Source organism: Rhinoderma darwinii, chromosome 7 (genome assembly GCF_050947455.1).
Source record: "Rhinoderma darwinii isolate aRhiDar2 chromosome 7, aRhiDar2.hap1, whole genome shotgun sequence".
Classification (NCBI taxonomy): Eukaryota; Metazoa; Chordata; class Amphibia; order Anura; family Rhinodermatidae; genus Rhinoderma; species Rhinoderma darwinii.
The window spans coordinates 80,433,430-80,458,825 of record NC_134693.1 but is presented as its reverse complement, the minus strand read 5'-3'; the positions used below and the strand labels follow the sequence as shown (position 1 = coordinate 80,458,825).

At 43.5% G+C, this 25,396-nt stretch overlaps 1 protein-coding gene across 3 annotated transcripts in view; it reads right to left on the bottom strand.

Moving 5' to 3' along the window:
- The window catches only part of SREBF2 (sterol regulatory element binding transcription factor 2), a 56,087-nt gene extending 33,695 nt beyond the window's left edge, over positions 1-22,392 (bottom strand). Inside the window, exons 1-10 of one of the 3 annotated variants that reach the window (XM_075833608.1) lie at positions 22,027-22,392; positions 12,528-12,908; positions 11,554-11,765; positions 9,821-9,961; positions 6,630-6,851; positions 5,970-6,084; positions 4,334-4,515; positions 1,896-2,088; positions 1,172-1,356; positions 46-307 (exon numbers count right to left, since the gene is read on the bottom strand). In XM_075833608.1, the coding sequence (XP_075689723.1) occupies positions 46-307; positions 1,172-1,356; positions 1,896-2,088; positions 4,334-4,515; positions 5,970-6,084; positions 6,630-6,851; positions 9,821-9,961; positions 11,554-11,765; positions 12,528-12,908; positions 22,027-22,108 (1,975 nt within the window). In that variant the 5' untranslated portion in view covers positions 22,109-22,392. The remainder of the gene's footprint in view (positions 1-45; positions 308-1,171; positions 1,357-1,895; positions 2,089-4,333; positions 4,516-5,969; positions 6,085-6,629; positions 6,852-9,820; positions 9,962-11,553; positions 11,766-12,527; positions 12,909-22,026) is intronic. The other 2 variants (XM_075833607.1, XM_075833609.1) reach the window with 2 other exon arrangements.
- Positions 22,393-25,396: the final 3,004 nt, after the last annotated feature.

Below are 25,396 nucleotides of genomic sequence, written 5' to 3'. Positions count from 1 at the left end.
CAGGTGAAAGGTTCTCTTTAACCTGAAATCTATCCATGAGAGTACCTGTCAAATGTAGCTGGTGTAACTTGTGATACACGAGAGCAGCATCCCGAGCACTGGTTGTGGCTTCATCCTGGAATTCTGCTTTCTTACAGTGGCCTGGGGTACGTTTGAGTAACCAACGTACCAGACTGATCTTCTGAAGACTACAACGAATAATGTTCCAGGATAGGCTACATGCAAGGTCAAACCGCGAAGAAGGGAGAGAGCGACCCAATAGACATAGGCATGTCTGTAAATTCACTGCTGCTGCTCCGAAATCTCCCTGTGTGTTGAAGAAAACACGATTTTTATTTGTGTTATCCACATTTGCAAAGACGATCATCATAGAAGGGTTTCTTTCTGTAAGAGCAGGGAACCTAGGGGACTCAGGAGGTTTTAATGGATTCATTTGTTAAAAGCTATATGCAGCTTACATGAGAGGAGAGAGGATGGAGAATGAGCTGACAGGGAAATTGTCTGTTGGATTTGATAGTGAATGGCATTGAGCAGCTTGAAATGTACTGGAATACATGCAAGTTATAGAAGCCAGGCCATGCTCAAAATTTGTAACTAAAAAAAAAAACCAAAAAAAACACAAAAACAACAACAACAACAACAACAACAACAACAACGATCGAACATATACTCTTTGGATGTATGCCACTGTCGCCATCGGCCAGATTGGGCTTGTGGTTGTGGGCATGCACCAAATAAACTGCAAATATTGTTGCTTAAAGAAAAAAAACAATAGGCAATATCTACATATTTAACTTGGGCCTTATTCACATGAGCGTGTCCAGTTTGCGTACACAAAAAAAGGAAACGTTTTAATGCATGTTTGTGTTGCATTCGTACAGTCGCCGTGTGTCCCGTTTTATTTGTCCGCTTTTCTCCTCTGCAAGCTCTTCCTGGTTTCACTTTTCTTTTCACTTCTTAGCAACCAATCAGTGCAAAACACACAGCTCAAAGATGTTGTGTGCGGTCCGTTTCTTTTCCCGCATACATAGATTTCAAAGGGAGAATCTGCTCAGCAAAAACGGATTAAAATAGGACATGCTGAGAGTTTCTCACAAAGGACACAGCAGATACCTTCGTGTGAATAAGGCCTTAACCATATTAAAACACCCAAAAAAAATTACAAATGTACCCGAGCAAGATCAATATCAGCCTGCTTGCGGTGCCTCCAGAACTTTACAGAAGAATGTGAGTGCAAGCGTGTCACCGGCTCTCCATGGATCAACAGTTTCATGAAGACGCTGAGAACAATCACCCCATTTACCAGCCAAAGAATTAACGTAGGGATAAGCCAGTCAAGCCAGCTCCCAGAAAGACCTGCATTAGAATTAGAAATGTGATTTTTATTATTGATATACAGTACAAAATTACAAGGCGGGTCCACAAAATAACTCTCAACATTACTCAAATGTCTTGCAATGTACATTTATAGCTTACCCCACTAGATCATACGAACCTAACCCTGTCCATCATTAGATGTAGAACGGAGCTGCATTGAATGTTGTTACATCCCTCTATTGTATAGGTATAGATTTTTATTCTCTTTTTTTTTTCCCCAAAACTAAGCATAAATATTGCAGTTTATAAGCCAGGTAAAAATACTGGCCAATGGTGAGGAACCAAACAAAAGCTTGTTGCTTGGTTAAGGACGGGTCTACTTACAGAATTACATCTATTATCCATAGAAATAAATTGCTGGCCGACAGTTGCTATTCCACGATAGGTGGAAGGCTAGTGATAGGTGGAAGGCTAGTGATCTAGTGTAGGCTCAGCGTTAGGCAGCGCACTTACCCATGGTAAACTATAGCAGACATTCTTTCATAAGAAGTTTACTTTGAAGAAGAGATTCAAAGTACCTGAAACTTCAATACCCAGCATAGTTCTACTCGTGCCATGCTGTATTGTTCTGTCTGAATGCTGGTCGCTTTCCGAGTGCAGCAATGATGTCAGAGGATTAAACGTCAAGCAAAGGAATGTCATAGCACAGAGAAGCATCCGTGATCGATCCATCATTCCAAGTCCTGTTGGAGAGTCAGGCTCATCCTTCACCTTCAAAACAGAGAAGACTTTTGTTGACATTGCCTAGTGCAGCTCTGTGCCATGTATAAGACTGCAGGGTAGGGCTGGGCAATTATGACCCAAATCAAAATCAGGATTAATTGAACATGTAACCTCGATTACGATTAACAAACTATTTGGGCCACACCCCCCTTTGCAAGCCACATCATTGAATTTATATTTATTCCAAGCCTGCTGTATACTACTGTATATAATATACCCCGACAATGCCCCCACACAGTATAATGCCCCCATAGCTGCCTCCACAGCTGCCCCCATACCTGCCCCCACAGTATAATGCCCCCAAATAGTATAATGCTCCCCATAGCTGCCACCACACCGTATAATTCCCCCATAGCTGACCTCCCAACAGTATAATGCACCCATAACTGCCCCTACATAGTATAAAGCCCACATAACTGACTTCCACGCAGTAGAATACCCCTATAGCTGCCCTCACACAGTATAATGCCCCCATAGTATAAAGTCCCCCTTAGCTGCCCCCAATAGTGCCTGATAAAAATAATAGTATACATAGCCACCTAACCCCGTTCCAATGACGAGTGGAGGAGATCCCTCTGCTCACTCTGGTCTGTGCAGCTCGGAGCAGACAGGCGCGATTACGTCACTGCCGCGCGTCCAGCGATACATAGTGAATGGTAGAGCAGGGAACCTGCTCTACCTTGTATTCAATTGTATCTGCATCCTGAAGATGCAGATACAGTTTAAACCAGGAGAAAATAATTGATAAAACCGAAATTCGCAAGACGTCGATTAATTGTGCTGAATTTCGATTAATTGCCCAGCCCCACTGTACGTACTTAGTTATCAGCTACTAGATGGTCATAGCATGGGTGCATTTAACCAACCTTATAAAAAGATATAGAATAAAACTAAACACCAAATTACAGATTATATACCTTCTACCTAAAGAGAGTTGGGTAGATAAGTAAATACATTGTATTACACATCGTGTACTGATCCTGAATTCCCGTTTGTAACAACACTAGAGACAACTTAAAAAAATTGGTCTTGGCAGAGCTGCAAGGCACGGCAAGCTTGGAGGGGTATGGGGATAAGATCCTAGATTGCCAGGGCCCAGCGTTATTACTAGAATTTTTTTGTACAGCAGGAAAGTGATGGTATGGTATGAAAAGAAACTGGTCCCAGGGAAAAGCAGAGAGGGATTTGGAGGTATGGGGTAAAGATACAGACTAAAGATATGTAAAAAAGCTCTGTACACATTTCGGCTGGTTGCAGGCCGATTACAACTTCGTCAAGCTCCCATTATGCAATCTGCTGAACTGGCTTGAATAATTTATTCTTTGAATACTAGTCACTGTATCTACACTGAAACTATATTTCCCATAATGCAAGACACTAGAGCAGGCCCTGTATGGACACATAGGAAAAGCGAGAAAATACCATGGTGCCACATAGTGCAGATCACAAGCGAAAATGAGGAAACAAACAATGGTGAAACTGTTGCTCACCTTTGGGAGTTGTGCAAGTAGTAGGCACAACTCTACTGTAAGCAGGTAGTAATGTAAACGGGTGATGTAGCTGCAGCTAGGTCCAAACCGGTGGTCCACAGACAACCGCACAAAGAGACATTTAAGGAGAAAAATTGAGGACCAAAGTACAGCGCTGCTAACATCAAACTGGAGTCCTGACAGAAAGGTGATAAATGGGATTTATTGGGTTTAAAAACAATAAATAGGCAATTATAGATAGGCTACGCGTTTCGACGCTGGACTAGCGTCTTCATCAGGCTAGTCCAGCGTCGAAACGCGTAGCCTAATTATTATTTTTAAACCCAATAAATCCCATTTATCACCTTTCTGTCTGGACTCCAATTTGATGTTAGCAGCGCTGTACGTTGGTCCTCAATTTGTCTCCTTAAATGTCTGTATGGACACATACTATAGCATACTATAGCAGAAAATGTTAAGAGGGATCTGCTTAGAGGCCAGAAGTATTGTCAATGCATCTTTTGGATGAGGATGGGCTATAAACACTAACTCAATACAGAAAACAATGCAAATGCAACATTGCTCATATCTGTATGTAGAATATATTCATATGTAAACTGTAAAACGTGGTGAAGCTTCGCTTTCATAACCGATTAAATTAAAACCAGAGACATGTCTTAACTTTGTCTTGTTGCAGAAAATCCCACACAGCTTCAGCTTAACTTCACGTAAAGCATATTATGCAAACACCACAAGGATTTCACCTTTTCGTCATCTAGGAGAGGACTGCCTGGTTCTGAATCCACAGAATATGGAGAGAAGACAGCAGGAGATCCGGAGTCTGATGCTGGTGGAGACATCATTAGAATGTTTTGGTTGAATTCATCCATCTTCATTTCTATGCTGGTGTCCACCAAACTGCTCAGATCAATACCTTTCAGATATTCTGTAAAATAACAATACAGAATCACAAAGAAATACAAACATGTTAAACTTTAACCCCTTCCCGCCACAGCCATTTTTCGGATTTTCAATTTAATTTTTTCCTCCCCATCTTCCAAAAGCCATAAACTTTTTTTCTCTTTTTTTCCGCCGATATAGCCCTATGTGGGCTTCATTTTTGCAGGATGAGTTTCAGTTTTTCATGGCATCATTTATTGTACCATATAACTGTGAAAAATAAGATTTATTTTGTGTCGCCAAATTCTGAGAGAAATAACTTTTTAATTTTTCAGTCGACTAAGTGGCATGAGGGCATATTTTTTGCAGGATAAGTTGTAGTTTCAATTTTGGAGTACATGCAAGGTTTTCATCACTTTTATTCTATGTTTTGTGGGAGATGTGGTGACCATATATTGTAATAGTTCATATATCAATTAAGTTTATTTACTTACAATGCTTTAGGGGGGGAAATGGGAAGAGGGGGGTTTTATCTTTATTTTTTGTACATAAAAAAAAAAAAACAAGAAAAAATAAATAAATGTAACAGATTTTTTTTGTTTTTTTAGACTTAAACCAGCAATCGTTGGACCGCTTGTACTTTATACTACAATACTAATGTAGATAGTCTTTCTGACCGGCCTCTATTAAGCCTTGCCAGAGGCAGGGCTTAGCAGGAGCACAAAGATGGCAGACCTGGGAACCTTCACTCCCCTCTAACGATTTAAATACCATGGTCGCTATTGATCGTGGCATTTAATGGGTTAAACTGTGAAGTGTCGGCTGTAACAAAGCCGACAGCCGCATTGTATGGAGTGGGCTCAGCCAGTGAGCCCGCTCCATACTTCCCCCTACCTGGCTATGACGTAGGCATACGTCACTTGTCGGGAAGAGGTTAAATCCTGTACTTCTTGGCAAGCCTGTTTAGTGACCGAGAATCTAGGATAAAATATGTGAAAACTGAAGAGTAAGGGAAAAAAACCCGGCTCCATGGCATGTGTTTCACATGGCTGGAGATTTATTATCAGTGTTCGCTCTTCTGTATAGAAATTTTAGCTTGTGAGTATTCAGATTACTTATGATGTAAACTATATAACTTACTATGGCAGAGAACAATAAGCAAACCATGACCATTTTCACTTTTAAGAATAAATATTACTACAAAGCTAGAAAACCATTCGAAATTAATGACCGTAAAAAACAAAAAGCTTTTTTTGCAATTTGCTAATACAATTCACTTATTTTGCAGATTTGCTGAGCGGCCTAGTGTTCCCAGATATATTGCGGTCAGGAGAAATGACGATTTGGCATGTTCAACTCCAACATAGGTAGCTCCTTCGTTCCCTGCAAGATCCTGTAAGTAACATGCAAAAACTGCAACAAAAATGTTGCGTGTGTACACGTAGCTTCAGCACGACTGCGGTATATACAAGCATTAGAAGGGTTTTAAACAGAGCTTACTGTTTTTTTGATTGGCCAGTTTGAGCGCCATATTTTCTTGACGAAGTTTTTGATTGGTTTGTTGCAAGTACTTTATGTAGTCAATGGCTTTTTTCAGGACCCCTGACTTGTGCATCTGAAAAAAAAAAAAAAATACATATACATCTCTCTCTCTCTCTCTCTCTCACTACCACACTCGTTGAAGGTTATATTTTTCAGGAATAGCACCATGTATGTAGATTGTCAGTCATATGTGCATATAGATATAACCTATCACATAGCAGCAAGAATAACACAATGACATAATTCACACATCACTAAACTATGCACATCTATGGACGCCGCAAATATGCATAGAAATACCATTCCACGTCAACCATTTATAAATGGTCTTTTAAGAAGTCTATGCAAAGTGCAATTGTGTAGTTGTCACACGATACCAGATGCTAAAGCGTACCGGTCATTTCATAAAAAACCATAGCAAGAGCATATAAAGACAGAAAATGCGCTGATTTTCTTGCTCTCCTATCCTGTGCAGAGCGGATAAATGTTTTTAGTGGGACAATCTCTTTAAAAGAAATAGTAGATATTGACCATTTAGAAAATATAATTTGAAGGCACTAAAAAGTTGAAATTTGGGCAATGAAATTCTTAAAAGCCCCAAGGATATATGACGCTCACCTTGGCATCCGTTCCCATAACCAAGTCCTTTAGTTCGAGGATTTTATCATTGATTGATGAGCGATACCTTTTCTCAATGATGTTATGTGTTGTTCTCCTCTCACCCTCCTTGGGCACCTCTAGCTGTTTCAGGGTGCCAGGCACCTGCTTAATTGCCATCTTTTCTTGCCCCATCATGACTGGCATAGTTGTTAAAATAGTTCCATTGCTACCAACCAACGTCTAAGACAATTAAAAGGAAAAAAAAGGCATGTATGGGTAAACTCACACGGAGGAATTTTGCAGTGGATTCTGCCACAAAATTCTGCCTCCCATTCATTTCAATGGGAGTCAGACGCTTCCTTTTTCCGCTAGCTGATTATATCAGCTAGCTGGAAAAAGAAGTGTACTGCTCCATCTTCGGGCGGATTCTGCCTGAACCTCCCATTGATGTCAATGGGAGGGAGAAATCTTCCTGCCATCAGCAGGAATAGTTCCACGGTAGATTTTGCTGCGGGACCCGCCACGCAAAATCCAACGTATGAACTAGCCCTTCGATTACTAGTTCAAGTCAGCAAGAAAATAATAATCTTAGAAACTAGACAATAGGTTGCAGCAGAGTTCTCCTCCCCAATACAGTCCAGACTACACAAACTACACAGAATAATAACCATTGGTTTCTAATGGTGTGCTGTGTCTAGTGTAGAATCAGCCTCACCAGAACCAGTGCCAGATGAGATTATACACAATGGGATTATGCTGATCCTGAATGCAGGGGTCCATGGTTATGTTGCTTGGTGCAAGTCATGTTGATACAAATGTACAAATATGGAGTTAAGATTTTTAACGGGGTTGTTCCAAGATTAACATTTATTACCCATCTCCAGGATAGGTGAAAAATGTCTGATCGCTGGAGGCCCCACTGCTGAGATCCCCACCGATCACTAGACCAGGGGTCCAATATTATCCATTACTTGTCACTGAACGATCAGAGTGAGGAGCAGCTTGAATGGAGCGGAGGCGAGCATGAACCCTGCCGCTTCAATCAAAGCCTATGGGACTGACAGACAGACGAATATAGCACCCGCAGATAGGTTATAAATGTTAATCTTGGGACAACGCCATTAAAGATAACTGCTGATCTCACAAACCGCTTCTAGATGAAGGTAGAACCTCTCCATTATCGTGTGCTGTGGTCTTTTCCACAATCACATATGTTAGTGTAGACTATCTCACATGGGGGGGGCTGTGACAACACTTAGTGAAGTCAGTTACCAGAGATATGCAAGGCAACAATAGAAGAGTATATTATAAAAAAAACATTCTGTACACTGGTCTGCATAATAAACTAATGTTATGTCAAAGTTAAACTTACGTTTAAAGAGGCTCTGTCACCAGATTCTCAAATCCCTATCTCCTATTGCATGTGATCGGCGCTGCAATGTAGAGAACAGTAACGTTTTGTTTTTTTTACAAAATGTTCATTTTTGGCCAAGTTATGAGCTATTATATATATATATATATATATATGCAAATGAGGTTTTAAATGGACAACTGGGCGTGTTTTTTTTCGTATGTCCAACTGGGCGTGTATTGTGTTTTTAACTGGGCGTGTTTACTTGTTTTACTAACTGGGCGTTGTGAATAGAAGTGTATGATGACGACGAATCAGTGACCAGTCAGCATCATGCACTCCTCTCCATTCATTTACACAGCACATAGTGTTCTTACTAGAACGATGTGCAGCCACATACACAGACATTAACGTTAATCAAGTGTCCTGATAATGAATATATATGACATCCAGCCTGGACGTCATGTGTATTCAGAATCCTGACACTCCTGAATCTTTTCTGTGAGATTCCAGCAAGCAACGCATAATCACGCGAGATTACGAGGTAAACAAGATTTTGTTTCCCTTGCTGGAAATCTCACAGAAAAGATTCAGAAGTGTCAGGATTCTGACTACACGACGACCAGGCTGGAGGTCATGTGTATTCATTATCAGGACACTTGATTAACGTTAATGTCTGTGTATGTGGCTGCACATCGTGTTCTAGTAAGAACGCGATGCTGCTGTGTAAATGAATGGAGGAGTGCATGATGCTGACTGGTCACTGATTGGTCAGCATCATACACTTCTATTCACAACGCCCAGTTAATAAAACAAGTAAACACGACCAAGTTAAAAACACAATACACGCCCAGTTGTCCATTTAAAACCTCATTTGCATATATATAAAATAGCTCATAACTTGGCCAAAAATGAACGTTTTGCAAAAAAAACAAAACATTACTGTTATCTACATTGCAGCGCCGATCACATGCAATAGGAGATAGGGATTTGAGAATCTGGTGACAGAGCCTCTTTAAAGAGTTAGTTATGGTGCCAACTACTTTGGTTGGCACTTGGAGTATTTTCTTTACAATCTGTAGCCTAGAAGTGGACTGTGGGGAATCGTTGAAATAGGGTAAAACTTTGCAGGGATTCAGAGCTCCATAACTCTGGTCAGAATCTGGTAATGCAGAGTTTGGCCAGAGTTGGAATGTTGCATAAAATGATGAAATCTCTTATCTGGATCTGTATATCTACACTTCATGTACGTTATCGCTGCAGCGAATGGTAACCTTTGCAGCACCTTGACCCATTTCATCAGGACTAGGCCTCAAGGCATTTCCATCAATCATTCATTTCATTCTATACACTAGCTGGTAACTGATAACCAGAGCATTTCCGCTCAATGTGTGCAGACTGAAGAGAAGCAATGGAAAAAAACAGGTTCCACAAGAAAGAACTGGGAATCACAAGCGGATATAATATCGCACAACATTATAGTAATAACTTCAAAATGAATAGTATTACCAATGAGCATCATAAAAAAAAAGTTCTACAACTTTCTAATATGTACGTATTTGCGGTCACTGAATGAGAACATTGGTATCTACATTTAGAGACTGAAAACCCACACATATGCCTAGTCCTTCTGTCGGCTGAGAAGGGGATACCAGTGTAGGCAATGATCTGTCAGCTAAACAGCTTGGATTCCAAGCTGATACATTGTAGCAAACTAGACAAGAGGTTGGTGCAGCTGTTTTTCCTAGAATATCACTATAAAAGATAATGGCTATTTATGCTATTCTCGAATATATTCTGCTGAGATGTTCCAAAGGAGTAGAAATTAACACTTTAACAAAAAAAGACTTCCAGGTACCTGCAGAGCAGTGGTCTGTAGAGGAGCAGCGAGTGTTGCGATTGAGGGATTCTGTACAGCCGTCATGACTGGGCTGCCATCAGCTTTCAGTGCCGTGAGGACCAGGGATTCTGTCTTAATGATCTGAGGTTGTACCAGTAACTAAATGGAAAATCCAAGCAAAGATCATTTCAAGCAGATTTAGGTAATGCCAATCCTATTGTTGCATATTATACGAAGGGCATTTTATATGTCTTCTTGCATACTAACAAATAGCCTGCCAGACTTACACAAAAGCACAGCTCCATATAATGCACCAAACACATCCCATGTATCTATGTTCCCGTACTGCACTCTGGTAAAATGTCCATCCCTGAACATCCCATTTCAAAATGCCCTATATCGCCAGAGTTAAAGGGAACCAGTCACTAGATTTTGGGGCATTAAACCACCAGTGTATGTTGTCATACTACTGGGGTTTAGCCTCCTAAACATGCCACCCTCAAACTGCCCGTTGTAGCAATTTGTCTATAAAGTAGTAATAATACAGAATGCTCTGTATGTATATGACCAGAGAAGGGTCTTGCGGAGCCTAGGTGTACTGGCCTCTGCTTCATCTGAGCATGTGCAGGATGCGGCTGGACTTATCGCACGCCTCTTCCTTCTCTGGTAAATGACATACAGCGCACACAAAATGTTAAAATGGACATGTTAAGGATGCTAAACCTTAGTATAACATGGGGTCGGTTTAGTGCCCTAATTCACATTGATTTAATTGCCGAGGTATATGCCCGGGGGACATCACTGGAGCTTTCCAATGTATACATTTAACATATACCTGTGACAGATGCCATACAGTGGCATTGGTCACCCATTGCCGTCGATGTTAAAAAAAAACGTATATCACAACGTTTTTTGCGGGATCCCTCAGGATAGAATAGCGTAGTCTACAGCTTTGACAACCACAAAGGTAAATTAGGAAATAAGTGTGTTCTCAGCAAAGCCACACTCATGAAAGCCAGTTTTCCAGTAGAAACAGGAACTCATTGTTCTCAAGACAGGGAAGGGGCTTCTAGCTGCCACACCCCAACTGATTGGACACTTATGACAGGTCAGCGTGTCAAATTAGAGGGAACTTCTTTTATCACTCCTGCTGCATACTTTACTTAAAAGGGGTTGTCCCAACTGGACAACCCAGTCCTTTTTCAATACTAAAGGTTTATGGACATCATTGAGGGGGCTTCCCAACTGGGAACACCTATTAGGCCGAGTGGAAATACATTACAAACAGCGGGTACTGCTCTGGCAGACCCGATGCCACCATTTATTATTGCATGTAACGCTTCATTTGCTTTACAAGGTTTTAGCATCCTGTCCCACGACAATCAGCCGATAGTCAGGGCAACTTGGTTTAGGGAAGCGTTGTCTAGTTAGAACAACCCCTTTAAAATATACATCAAGTTTTGAAAATTTCTGACAGGTCATGCATTAGTTGGATGGTGCCAGAGCTCCAACATCAGTTCAGGAATCTTCAGCAACGTGGAGATGTCCAAACTAAAGATGATGGGGAAGTGACCGTGTGACATATCCGAGGTAAACTTTAATGTAACGTGACAGGTTTCCACTCTCCATTGTTTCTTGTTCCCTTAGAATAGTCTTCAGCTTTTAAAAGGCATATATTGTAAAGTATGCTGCACATAAATGCTATGCATTAACTATTCCTAACAAATATACTAGAGAGCGGAGAGGCTTACTGGAACTTGCTGCACTTGTGGTGTAACAGCTTGAACAGTAGCTGGAGTCAGCGTTTGGATTGTGCCCTGTGTGGCAGGACTAAGGGTTTGGATGGTTCCATTGGCGGTTTGTGTGAGTACCCTTTGGGCTTGGACAGTTTGTACCTGCTGCTGGATGGTCACCGGTTGCATCTGCTGTGTTGCCATCAAACCTGAAAATTGGGGCTGCAGCACTGAGATCAACAACAAAAACACGGAGATGGTTATCAACGTTTACGTAGTTCTCATACAGCACAACACACCTGACGCATTAATATAGTTTAACAGCTAGTGAAAAAAAAACATTTTTTTTTTATTTTATCATCTTTTTGGGACTGCCCACTTTGTGTATAGTGCCGACTCTGAGTTAATGTGTTTTCCCATCTAGTATATGCCATAAATATCTGATACACGTAGGTTCCAGAGCTGGGACCCACATCTATCTCGAGGTCGAGGGTCCCTCAGTCCTGTCTGGTGAGATAGCCACCGCATCCAGAGAGGGAGTTGGTGCAGAGGTGGTAGTGGTTCTGGAGACCGCCTAACTCACTTAGGTACACTCTTTCTGCAAATCCTATAGAAGATAATGGGGGTTACGGAAACAGCGTAGCGCAGTCTGCTACAAGATTTTCGTAACCCCCGAGTTCTGGAGAAAGTGTAGCTAGTTGTGCTATGCTGTATCCGTAACCCCCATTCACACCTAAGGCAGTTACAGAAACTGTGTAGCTCAGATGTTTCCAGAACCCCAACCACCTCTACACAGATTGACCGCCTGGATGTGGCGATCAGCGGCCATCACATAAGGAAGGGACGGGCACCTGCATCTAGCAGATATTTATGGCATATCCTATGGATATGTCATAAATGCCTGAGATAGCAATACCCCTTTAATATAATGCAGCTTTTACCTGTGTACTACGTAATTCGTGCCAAATAACAATATATATCACACATCTCACCTTGAAAACTAGTAGTGGCGGCGTTCTGGTAGATGAGTGGTTGCTGTATAAATCGAGTCTGGGGGGCCGTGCTAAAAGTTGGGGTCAGCATCACGGTCTGCTGCTGCAGTTGATGCTGTGGATGGGACTGTATCAAAGGGCGAGGTTGAAGAGCAGGTGTGGTCCTCTGAGGGGTGTTCTGGACTGCACTTTTGGCAGACACGACTACCGGTGGCATCTGAGGTTGTGGTGTTGGGGACTGGTAACTCTGAGGCAGGGCCTGGCTATAAGCCTTGGGTAAAACCGTGTCAATGCTGGCAATTCCTTGGTAGCTGGAACATAACGGCTCTTCAAACAGGTCTGGAAATTCTCCCACCTGATTACTAACAAACTGAAGCATTTCTACAAGGAAAAAGAGAAGGGTTTTGTGTTATTGTACACAAGGAGATGAACAGAAAACAACCACATACCGCAGAATTAACCCCTTCCCCCTGCCTGCATTCTCAGCCCTAATGACCAAGCAATTTGCTCAGTTTATAAACTATTAAAAGTAGTAACTCACACACATCACTTAGGCCTCATGCACACAACCGTGCAGTATTTTGTCATATTCTAAGAGCCATAACCTTTTTATTTTTCCATCTAGAAAGCGGTGTGAGGCCTTGTTTTTTGCGTAACGAACGCTCTGATCAATACCATTTTTGGGTACTTTTTGATCTCTTTTTTGGGAGGTGAAGCGACCAAAAAAACAAAAACTAGTGATGTTGGTATGGTTTATTTTTTTTACGGCATTCACCGTGTTGTTAGTCAGGCCATTACAGACGCAGCAATACCAAATTATGTATAGTTTATTTATTTATTTTTTTAATAATAAAAGGACTTGATAAAAGTAAAAATCGCCCTTTTTCCCTTATTACTTTAAAACTTAGTTATTTTATTTTTATAGAACTGTTTTTTTTTTTTGTCCCATTAGAGGACTTGAAGGCATGAAGCCCTGATCTTTCCATTGCATACGTAGTGCAGTGTATTAGAGATGTCAGCTACTCACTGACAACAAGCATAGTGGGTCCTGCCTTTGTCAGGACCTACTGGGCTTCCGTAGATGGCATAGCCAGAGGCCAATGTTAGGCCTCCGGTTGCCATAGCAACCATCGCGGGGCGTCCAAGGTTTTGTAACACCTTAGAAGCCGCAATCGCTATTGAACGTAGTTTCTAAGGGACTAATCACCGGAAACCATTCAAATAGGGAAGGAGCTGTGGCAGCTCCCGTATGTGCCGGGAGGGGGGCCGGAACGGCGGTTACTCCCACAATGTACAGTTCCATCACTGAGCGCAAACAATGCGCTCAGCATGACGGAATAGTACATTGTGGAGCGGGAAGGGGTAAAAGAAGGGCAAACCCCTTTAACTGTCCACTGAGCTCCACTCCAAACATTTTCTACAGACAGAGCAGCAATCACTACCGCCTAGTTCTTTTTATTTTCAGTTAGACCACATTCTGAGAGCCAGAACTTATATTTTTCCATTGTTTGAGCTGTGTGAGGGCTTATTTTATGTGGGACGAGATTTAGTTTTTATCACTTTTATTTCATTCTTTTTTGCGCTATGGTGACTGAAAGACAACGATTCTGGGGTTTTACATTTATTTATTTTTTACACCATTCACTGTGTGAGTCAAATAATGTTATATTGTAATAGTTTTGGAATTTTACGGATGCAGCGATACCAATTTTTTTATTGTGCTTGAGGAAAAATGGGAAAACTTTTTTTTTTTTTTTTACTTTTAACATTTTACACACTCCTGAAAATGTATCTAACATTAGATCGCTGGTACAATACACTGCAATACATGGATGAGTTACAGAAACAACATAACTCGCTGAGCTACGCGGTTTCCGTAACTGCCATTCAGTTCTATGGGAGTTACGGAAACTGCGTAGCTCAGCGAGTTACGCTGTTTCCGTAACTCGACCATGTAACCAGGAAGTGGCCGGAAGACAGCGGAGCCGGGTAAGATAGAACGGGGTTTAGGGGGCTCTGTTCTAGAGATAGATGCGGGTCCCAGCGGTGAGACCTGCATCTATCGGACATATCCTGTGGATGTCTCATAAATGTCCTTCATGGGAAAACCACTATAAATGACGCGGTCGCTATTGACCGTGGCATTTAACTAGTTAAACGCCCAGGAACAGCGCCATCGCTGTTCCTGGCCGTTAGAGCAGCGTGTCAGAAGCTGACACCTGCAGTGTATGGAGCGGGCTCAGCGCGTGAGCCCGCTCCATACAACATCCCTTCCTCATGATGTGCCGGCACATCACGGGACGGGAAGTGGTTAAGTAAGGAGCGGTCAGGGGGCACGGCGCCGCAAGGTTCCTTGACTGCCGACTAGAAGACGCAGGGACTTTTTTAGCAAGATTTTTTCTTGCTAAAAACTGCGTCTTAGGGTCTGAAAAATACGGTATGTGAAGGAAGGGAGCCTGATCTGGGAGTTGTCGAACCCTCCGTCTGCCAAACGGCCGTGCCAATCTATGCGCCAACCTATGCGCACAGTGTTATGGGCAGCTGAGCGGGCCCCCACCCCCTCCAGGCCCCTGTGCAGTTGAACCGGCGATATGACCGCCCCTGGTGCTTATAGTAATAACTATAGGAGCATGGTATGTAAATGCGAAAAATAAGACACGTGCTATTTTTTACAAGTCATTTCTACGGCCCAGACACACATCCGTAAATATACGAGAAAGTATCCGTGGCTGATAGAAATTAACGGGTCAGTATTTTATCCACAATAACGGATCCGTAATTTCGTGTGAATGAGGCCTTCCTCCTAAACTTTATTAAGAAGGAAGACTGCTGGATTATAATAGTTCGATACGACATTGAACCAGCAGCAAGATATAAGATGTCAAGCAGGATTATATATTATAAAATACTGTATCTAATAAAGATATTCCAATTGTAGACTCTTGTGCTGTAAACAAATAACAGAAGAATGAATTATGCATTAAAAATTATATGTACGGTATCTTTCTGATGTAACCGAGAGAGAACAATACTTCCCAGAGTAACCCAGGGGTTACGTAACAGCTTAAAATAGCACGCAACTTCTATTATTCTGTGTGAGGGGGAGGGGTCTCATGCCACTTGTCACCATCTCAGAAATGTATATCCTTAATAGAAATAATAGCAATGACATCTCGTAAGTGACTTTGTTCAGACAGGGAACGGTCGCAGACAATTGTATAAGTGTGAATTCACACGCGGCAGATTTGTTTCAGAAATGTTTTCAACTGTCTCATTCGTCTGAATGGGGTCTCCAGAAATCCATATGCTTGCTGAAGAAACAACCCCATTCCCATGTCTGTGTGAACCAAGCCTTAGGGCTTATTCAGATGAAAGAGTCTGTTTTGCATCCGCAAACAACAGACCTTCCGTTTTTCTCATCTATAAAAAAAAAAACAGAAGAAGGGTAACTCCTTTTTTCAGCAGATACGTGTTTTCACGGCGGCCATTAAGGGTACTTATGCGAGAGCGCCGCCTTTTCACACCGGCGCTTTGGCATAAGATAGCACCCCTGAGAGGCGCTTAAACTCTGTGTACTCCGCTATGGAGGTAGCCGAGGCCTCGGAGCACAGGCCGAGGACCGTTTCGATCCGGTCTGTGGAGGCATATGGCAAAGAGTAACAGGCAGGGACCAATCTGAGTGGTCCCTGCTGACATAGTCACTGTGATAGACCCATCACCGTGATCTAGGTTATTAGATTTATAAAATACAGCCAGGAATTGGGCTGTGTCTTCCTCTCCCCTCACTGTAGTTGATCTGTGAGAGGAAAGAGACACTATAACCAAATCTTGAGCTGTAGAAGTGAAGTGAAATTGAAAAAAAAACACACAAACTTCAAGTCTGTGCCCCCTGATCACCCAGTTTGTGCCCCCTGATCCCCAGTGTGAGCACAAGTGATCTGTACGTTTTCTGGCAGCGCCAGGTTATTTACCTGTAAGTTATTTTCTTAGTTTGAAAAAAATATATAAAAATACAAAAAAAAAAAAAGTTAGTAGCCTAAGGGTATGTGCACACGACAACGCCAAATACGTCAAATTACGGAGCTGTTTTCAGAAGAAAACAGCTCCAGAATATCAGACGTTTTTACAAGTGCACGCGTTTTTCGCTGCGTCTTTTACGGACGTAAGTGGAGCTGGTTTTCATTGGAGTCAATGAAATACGGCTCCAATTACGTCCCAAGAAGTGTCCTGCACTTCTTTGACGCGGTCGTAATTTTACACGCCGTCTTTTGACAGCGACGCGTAAAATGACAGCTCGTCTGCACAGAACATCGTAAGACCCATTGCAAGTGTGAAGGATGGTTTATTTGCTTATATTCCCTGTATGAAATTACATTGTGAATTATCAAGCAGGATGCCGAATTACTAAAATATGTATTATGTGAAAGTGATTATAATAATGTTTAAATTATTTAGTTTCGTGCAGCGGCCATCTTGTCTGGAGTTCCCATCTTGGTTCTTTTGTAGTGAATAGGAAAGTCATTGTTCCTTTAATATAAGTAATGTTGATTTCGTATGTTTTATCTTTGACCTTGGTTCCCATGCGAAGCTTGCAAAGAAAGAACAGAGGGAGATGGGAGGGTGGCAAGTATGCGTGAGGGAAGGTCTCCCCCCATCTCCACGAGAATATTCTGTCCAAAAGAGATAAGGCCACCTGCAAACCTAACGTGTGAAGAATTATAATGATGTATCTGGGATGTATTTTATTGTATGCTTTTTACTGAACAACAAATATTGTCACATTGTCTCTGATTGGTTTACCTCAAGCCGACACCCCTTCTGAATTTCAGTATTACAGTTTGAACTTGGAAATAAATCCTTCAGAGGAGCATTTTGAGCATATCAGCAGCGTCTGTGTGTTTTCTTCTCCTCTCTCGAAATATATCGGTGAAATATCCTAACTAGGATACTGAATATTGGGGTCTGGCCTAAGAGTCTGTTTGGACTCGTATAAATTTCAGTCTAATATATTTTGAGCCATTGATTTCCACGACACAAGCAATGGGCAGATGTTTGCCGACATATTGGAGCCGTCTTTTCAAGCGTAATTCGAGGTGTAAACCGCCTCCATTACGTCTGAAAAGAGGTCGTGTGCACATACCCTAACAGTTACAGTTCAACCTAAAGAATTGCTCGGAGAATGTCTACTGCGGAGCAAGCGTACACCTTGCTATGCTCCTGCAGTTCAGGTAGTGACACCGACTCTGCTTCAGAGGTAGTTTATTTTTTCCTCTCTGACTGATTTTATATTAGAACAGAATTCTGTCCACAATGACATCATAATGGCACAGATGCAGGACAACTGCTTCTTCAGCAAGACATAGTCATAAGTACAGGCAAATACGTCTATAGCAACATGTATCCGTTATGACTACACGGCTTCACTTCTCTTCTGTATGCCGCACAGATTTATTAATGTGGCATATTTCTAACAAAATAACCTTCTACCACATGTCTCCCCTATTTCATGTGGAAATGTAAGAAGAAAAAGAAATACCATAGTGTCTGAAATAATACCCATTGTTTCCTCCTTTAAAAAAATGTTTGGTCAGCATGCTCACTACACCACTAGATGAATACCTTTAGGGGTCTGGTTTTTAAAATGGGGTCATTTATGGGTATTTATTTTTTTTCGTTCATGCAGCTCAATGCCTCTAAATGCATGATATGGGGCCTAGAATTTATTCAATTGCGCCCTGAAAGCCAAAGGGTGCTCCCTCTCTTTTTGGCCCAGCCACACGTCTAATAAGATCAAGGCCACAATGGGAGTATTTTTTAACACAGGCGAAAACGGGTGATAGATTTTGGGGTGTGTTTCTTCATTCTTATGTTCGCTTTACAAAGAAATCGGTCTTTACAATGATACATTTGTGAAAAAAGTGGAATTTTATTTTTTTCCACCTGCTTTGCATTAAATTTAGCAAAAAACTGTGGGGTCAAAATACTCACTACATCCCTAGATAAATACCTTAAGGGGTCTAGTTTTCAAAACAGGGTCACTTGTGGGGAGTTTCTATCGTTCTGGCAGATCAAAGCCTCTCAAGATGTACAGTGGGGCCTAAAACATTTTCAAGCAAAATATGTGTCCTGAAAGCCACCGGGTGCTCCCTCCCTTTTGGGCCCTGCCGTGTGTCCAGGCAACGCATTAGGGCCACAATGGGGGTATTTTTGAAAACAGGGTGATAGATTTTGGGGTGTGTTTCTTCATTCTCATGTTTGCTTTACAAAGAAATCTGCCTTTACAACGACACATTTGTGAAAAAAGTGAAATTTTATTTTTTTCCACCTGCTTTGCATGAATCCTTACAAAAAAACTGTGGGGTGAAAATACTCAATACACTCCTAGATAAATACCTTAAAGAGAACCTTTCACCTCCCCATTCATGTGCAGCCGAGTGCAGAATTTAATGGGGAGGGTTGCACAAACCCTGGGGCACATTACATTTTTTTTCTACCTCCCACCGTTATTTAGATATCGGTGCCGTTATATTTGGCGCCCGATATTTAAATAACCCCCTGAACAGTCAATGAGGGGCGTGTACTGTCAAGGGGGCGTGTAACTATGGCTGTGACACTGTCCAATCAAATATGGACAGTGCCGCAGCATGAGAGAGTGTGCAATTGCAGTCTCTTCATCCGGACAGGCAAGGGGGCGTGTCAGTGATACGGACAGTGTGAGCTGGAGAGGGGAGCGCTCTCACCTCTTGTATTGTCTGGCGTGTCACTGCTACAGACAGTGGAAGCGCTCCCTGGCTCATACACTAAAGTTCCAGTTCACTACCAGTTAGTCTGACAAAGTACAAGACTGATCTCTCACAAGAGCTGAAGAGATGAGAGAGCGCTCTGGTCTCTCCAGCTCACACTGTCCGCAGTGACAGTAGCAGTCAGACGTACCAGATTTGACAAATCTGGCTTAGTCAAGAAGGTCCAAACAAGCTTGGTTATTAAGGGGTTAAAACCAGATTGCACATGGATGGTGTTAAAGTGGCGTTTTTTGTTTTTTTAGCGTCCCCATTGTGCATGCTGCAATTTGTTTTCACAAGGTCCACCACATGTCCTATTCTGGTCTGGTATTCAATAGACTCGTCCATTGAAGTCTACAGAGGTGTGGGAAAAAAAAAAAACGGACAACACATGGATGACATCCGTGCATTGTCCGTCTTTCATGGATCTCTTACGCAGAAAAAAAAATAAAAAGTTAAGGCGGGATTCACACGACCGGGTCGTTCCCGAGCGTCGGCCGGTAAAATCGGCCATTTTGCCCGGCCGGTTTGCATTCACTTTTGCGTCCGTGCCGGGCCGGGCAGATCCGGACAGTGACATCAGCGGAAACTCCTGAAGGGGAATCCCCATGTGTTCGGGGATTCCGCTTCAGGAGTTTCCCCTGATGTCACTGCCCAGATATGGACAGAGACATCAAGCGCTCTGTCCGGGAGCGGAATCCCCGAAAACATGGGTATTCCGCTCCTTCAAGGAGCTAACGTGCGGCTAGCACATAGCAGAGCGGGGAGATACCTCCCTGCTCTGCTATAGTGGCGTCGCTGCACTAGTAGCAGCCGCAGCAGCTGCTAGCGGCGCCATCGAAGGTGTCGCCGGGCCAGGGTGCTTTTCAAGCAGGGGAAGGGAGCCAGCGCAGCGCTCCCTTCCACCTGCTGTACACCCCGGCCCTGCCACACCGTGTACAGCGATGCCATTCGTCAGAATGGCATCAACTCCTCCTCCTCACATGCACTCTGCGCTGTGAGGAGGAGGAGATAGAGCGCAGGCTCCGGAAAACCCGGTCATCACTCGGGACACATCCCGGTGATGGCCGTGTATTACCCGGCCCCATAGACTTCTATGGGGGCCGGGTACCCGGGCGAAGATAGAGCATGTCCTATTTTTTGACGGCCGGTTTTTCCGGCCGTCAAAAAAAAATCGGTCGTGTCAATAGCCCTATTAGGGGTCTATTATTCCTAATGCAGCCGGGTGCCGGCCGATTTATGAACGGCCGGCACCCGGCCGGGAAAACCTGCCGTGTGAATGAGACCTAAGCCAGGAGGTGCTTTCAGAGGACAAAAACGGACGACACTCAGAAGCCACAGGGACGCAACATGAACATTCATATTGTGGATGCAAATCGGACATGTGTGAATAAAGCTTTAGAGCCAGACAAACCAGGGGTGCAGTCTTGTGGCAGAATTTCCATTCATCTGAATGGAACTTGCAGAAATCCTTGCGCTCACTGCAGAAACACCACCATTCAGGTGACATTTCCGGGATCTTCTCCGTGTGACTGCCCAGCCCAATGACTCTACCTCATACGTAGAAATCAGATCACTGTGTAGCTTCTATTTCTTGTCATACATCACAATAAAACTTCTATGTCAATTCTTATAGACATTGCTGCTTCACTAGCCAAGTTTTTAGAACAAAACCGAGATCAGATCCCAAATGGGCGCAGTCACACGTGGCAGATTTTTTTGCATTTAGAAGAATGGAACTGATTTTTAGTCACAGAAATTTCTGCAACAAAACCTGCCGCGTGTGAACTTACCCTAAGGGAGCAGAGGGCTTCTATCCTTTGAATGCCGCACACGCTCCACAACTGCACTGTGTGACAATATTACAGCTAGAAAGACACAGGAGCCCCAAGGCAATGGCAGAAGGGGACGATTTCTCCGCTGCCATACAATATTCCAGGTTGTATCATTATTTAACAGGATAAAAAACTAAAAATAATAATTCTACAGAACAGTGAATATAACAAACCAGCAGCTCATGTACCTCCAGCACTACAGCGACCGTTCTCAGGATGTGGTTACATGGCAGCCCCACAATAAACTAAACCGGAGGACCACATTAAGAAATTCTCATTATATTGCTATAGGAATCTTGAAGCCACAAAACATCTAAAAGTCACTACTTTTCTACTTCACAGGATTGTGATGGAGGAAGCAAACTATACAGTATGGGGGAGATCTATCAAAACTGGTGCCAAGGGAAAGGGGAGTCTTTGTATATTACAACCAATCAGGTTGCTGCTTTCATTTTCTAAAAGGTGTCTAAAAGTGAAGTGGAATCGGATTGGTTGCCATGGGCAACCAATCCATGACTGTGTTATGATGCGATAGATCAGACGACTCTCCAGCACACGTCACGATCAGTGACCAATAAATACAGGAAAAGACGTTCTTAGATTACGGTGTTTCTGCCCCAGCTCTCAGTAATCCAAACAGAAACTCCTGGTAACAGAAACCGCTGATGAGTAAAGCAATACAAAGCGGGTCAGCTCGTAGACCGTTCATCTGACAAATCTCTAACTTTCCACAACATTTTATAAAGTGTAATTCCCCTTTAAAAAAAACAAACAACCCAGTAAAAAGCACACACTAATAATGTAATAGCAGCACACTACTACGGATGAAACAGCTACATGCCGCTCCCATCCTACACACGTCAGTCAGCCCGTGTCTCTCACCATCAATGTCTCCCAGGGTGAGCTCATCCCCAAGTTCCGTCAACGTATCCATGTTTTCAGTGCTCATTTCGGCTTTTTCCATATGGCAAGTAATAAACCGCTTTATTTGCGCCCCCCACTCGGGAGCTTTTGCCTTCTCGGTCTCCTGTCACTTTTCTTGCTAACTCAACGACCTGTCACAGCCGACACCGACGCCATGTTCTCCCAGAGCCTCCTTCCACTTGAGCTGACGTCAGCCACTTGCGTGTCTAACCTCGCTGTGGGCAGTCAGAGAGCTGGGCGATCTACAGAAATGAGAACGAGGCTTGGCTTCCCTCCCCCCTCCATTCTGAGAAAGGCCTCCACTAGACGCCCCAGCGTGAGGAGGCCCCGCCCACTCCTCTTGTTAACGCGTGCAAGTTGTTTTGTTGTCAATGAGACCAGAGTTTGCTAACCAATGAGAACGCTTGGCATGCTGTGGGGTGATTCTACGTCACCGATCAGGGGATCTATATTTGCATATGAAGCTGACTCCTTTTCAGAACTGTATCTTCCTCACGCAACAGACTGACAGCTGTGATCTCATTGTTAACCCATTATGTGCGGCTCCAGTAAAAGGGATTCTAGAACAAAAATAACGCAAAGCTACTCCTGTAGTTACTACAGATGTGGACTGCGCCAGAATGACATATAACTTGTTACTGACACTCCTAGCTTATTTTATTTTTATTCTTTATTTCTTACCAGCTGATCCTGATTGTAGTACTGTGCACAGAGCCGAGGCTTAATACTATTATGTGGTGGCTATGTACTGTACGCCGTTATATTACAGACATATTCTATGTATAACACCTACAATACCTACAGATTCCTATGGAACTGGGCACCGTTTTTTTGGGAATCTGACAGAAACAAAATTCTGAAATTCGAGGTATAGGGAAGTACAGTATGGCTCCACAGACTTTGTCTCAAGGTTGTGCAGAGCAGTCATATGGTGGCACATATATTATATCAGTCTTATCCATGTGAGTCATTAGTTTGATTCCCATAAGGGTATGTTCACACGACAACGCCAAATACGTCTGAAATTACGGAGCTGTTTTCAGGAGAAAATTTCAGACGTTTTTACAAGTACACACGTTTTTCGCTGCGTCTTTTACGGACCTAATTGGAGCTGGTTTTCATTGGAGTCAATGAAAAACGGCTCCAATTACGTCCCAAGAAGTGTCCTGCACTTCTTTGACGCGGGCGTAATTTTACGCGCCGTCTTTTGACAGCGACGCGTAAAATGACAGCTCGTCTGCATAGAACATCGTAAGACCCATTACAAGCAATGGGCAGATGTTTGCCGACATATTGGAGCCGTCTTTTCAGGCGTAATTCGAGGCGTAAAACGCCTCCATTACGTCTGATAAGAGGTCGTGTGCACATACCCTAAGGCCTCATGCACACAAACTTATTTTTGTCCTCCCGTAAATACTGGCATAAATACGGCTCCTTGGTCACACGTATTCGACCCGTATTGCACCAGTATTTACGGAACTGTGCCTGTAAATACGGGTTCGGTGTCACCCGTATTCCACCCGTATTTACGGGCAAGTTTTCGCTGCAAAATTGCACTGCAGTAATCGGCAGCCCCTTCTCTCTATCAGTGCAGGATAGATAGAAGGGGCAGCCCTTTCCGCAGAAAAAGTAAAAGAAATTCATACTTACCCGGCCGTTCACTTGGTGACGCGTCCCTCTCTTGACATCCAGTCCGACCTCCCTGCAGCGGTCACATGGGCTGTAACGTCATCCCAGGAGGCCAGACTGGAGGAAGAAGCAGGGAGTTCTGGGTAAGTATGAACGTCTTTTTTTTTTTTTACAGCTTTTTCTATATTGTGATCGGGAGTCACTGTCCAGGGTGCTGAAAGAGTTACTGCCGATCGTTTAACTCTTTCAGCACCCTGGACAATGACTATTTACTGACGTCGCCTAGCAACGCTCCCGTAATTACGGGTGCACACACGTAGTCACCCGTAATGACGGGAGCCCCATAGACTTCTATGGGCCTGCCCGTGCTGTAATTATGGCCTAAAATAGGACATGTTCTATATTTTTTAACGGCCCGGGCGCCTTGTGGCCAATAGAAGTCTATGGACCCGTATTTACGGGCGTTTTTACCTTCGTGTGCATGGGGCCTAAGACCAAGCTCTGGAACTTAAAGGGGTTGTCTTACAAAGATGCAGGTCCAGCATGTGAACAGGGGTTGTCTTGATGAAACAACCCCTTTAAGGTAGCCATACACTAGTGATTTTGATCAGCCAAAACGACAGATTTAAAAAATGATCGTCTATTTCTTGTCATGTTCGACATAGACCATCCACTGAAATCTGTTTGGGACTCAATCTGAGGTCTAGGATATTTTCAGTCTTTTGACGTGAACAGACTGTACCGAAATCTTCATTTCATACGACTAATCACTGGCGTAGCTATAGGGGTCGCAGCTGTGACCGGGCCCCGAAGCCTTCCTGGTTCCGGATCGCAGCGGAGGTCCTGACGTCAAGCGCTGTGCGCAGCGCATGACGTCACAGCGCTATGCGCCGCGCACAGCATGGAGACGACAGAAATACCGCCGCGGCTGAAGAGGAAGGTAAGAGTAGCCCTGACTGGCAGGGTCCGACTCCCGGGACCCGCCAATCAGCTGTTTTGAAGGGGCCGCAGCACTCGTACGAGAGCTGCTCCCCTTCATTCCGGTCACACTGTGAATCGGTGTCGGCGATTCACAGTGTGAGCGAGTAGTGAAATGAAGGGGAAGCAGCTCTCGTACGAGTGCTGTGGCCCCTTCAAAACAGCTGATTTGCGGGTCCCGGGAGACACATCAGCTATTAATGGCCTATCCTGTGGTTAGGCCATCAATGTTTAGGGACTGCACAACCCCTAAGCCTATGCTGTAGCAGGCTTAGGGGGCCCATGAGACAGGATCACAGATTGTGTGATGCTGTCTGCTGGGCCCTGTATCTAAGCCAATCACATGGTAGGCTTAGATACATGCAGGGGCGTAGCTAAAGGCTCATGGGCCCCGATGCAAAAGTTCTTATTGGGCCCCCCCTCTCCCCCGGCATCTCCTCATGGCCGACGGTCCGCAGCTTTCAGCTGCATCGCTGGGTCTCCTAAGTGACCCAACAATGCAGCACTAGCAGCCGGGGCGTCACTAAGGCTGGGTTCACACACCCTATTTACGGACGTAATTCGGGTGTTTTAGCATTGAATTACGTCCGAAACTGCGGCTCAAAAGCGTTGGATAACATCTGCCCATTCATTTGAATGGGTTTTACGATGTTCTGTGCCGACGGTCATTTTTTTTACGCGCCGCTGTCAAAAGGCAGCGCTTAAAAAAGACGCCCGCGTC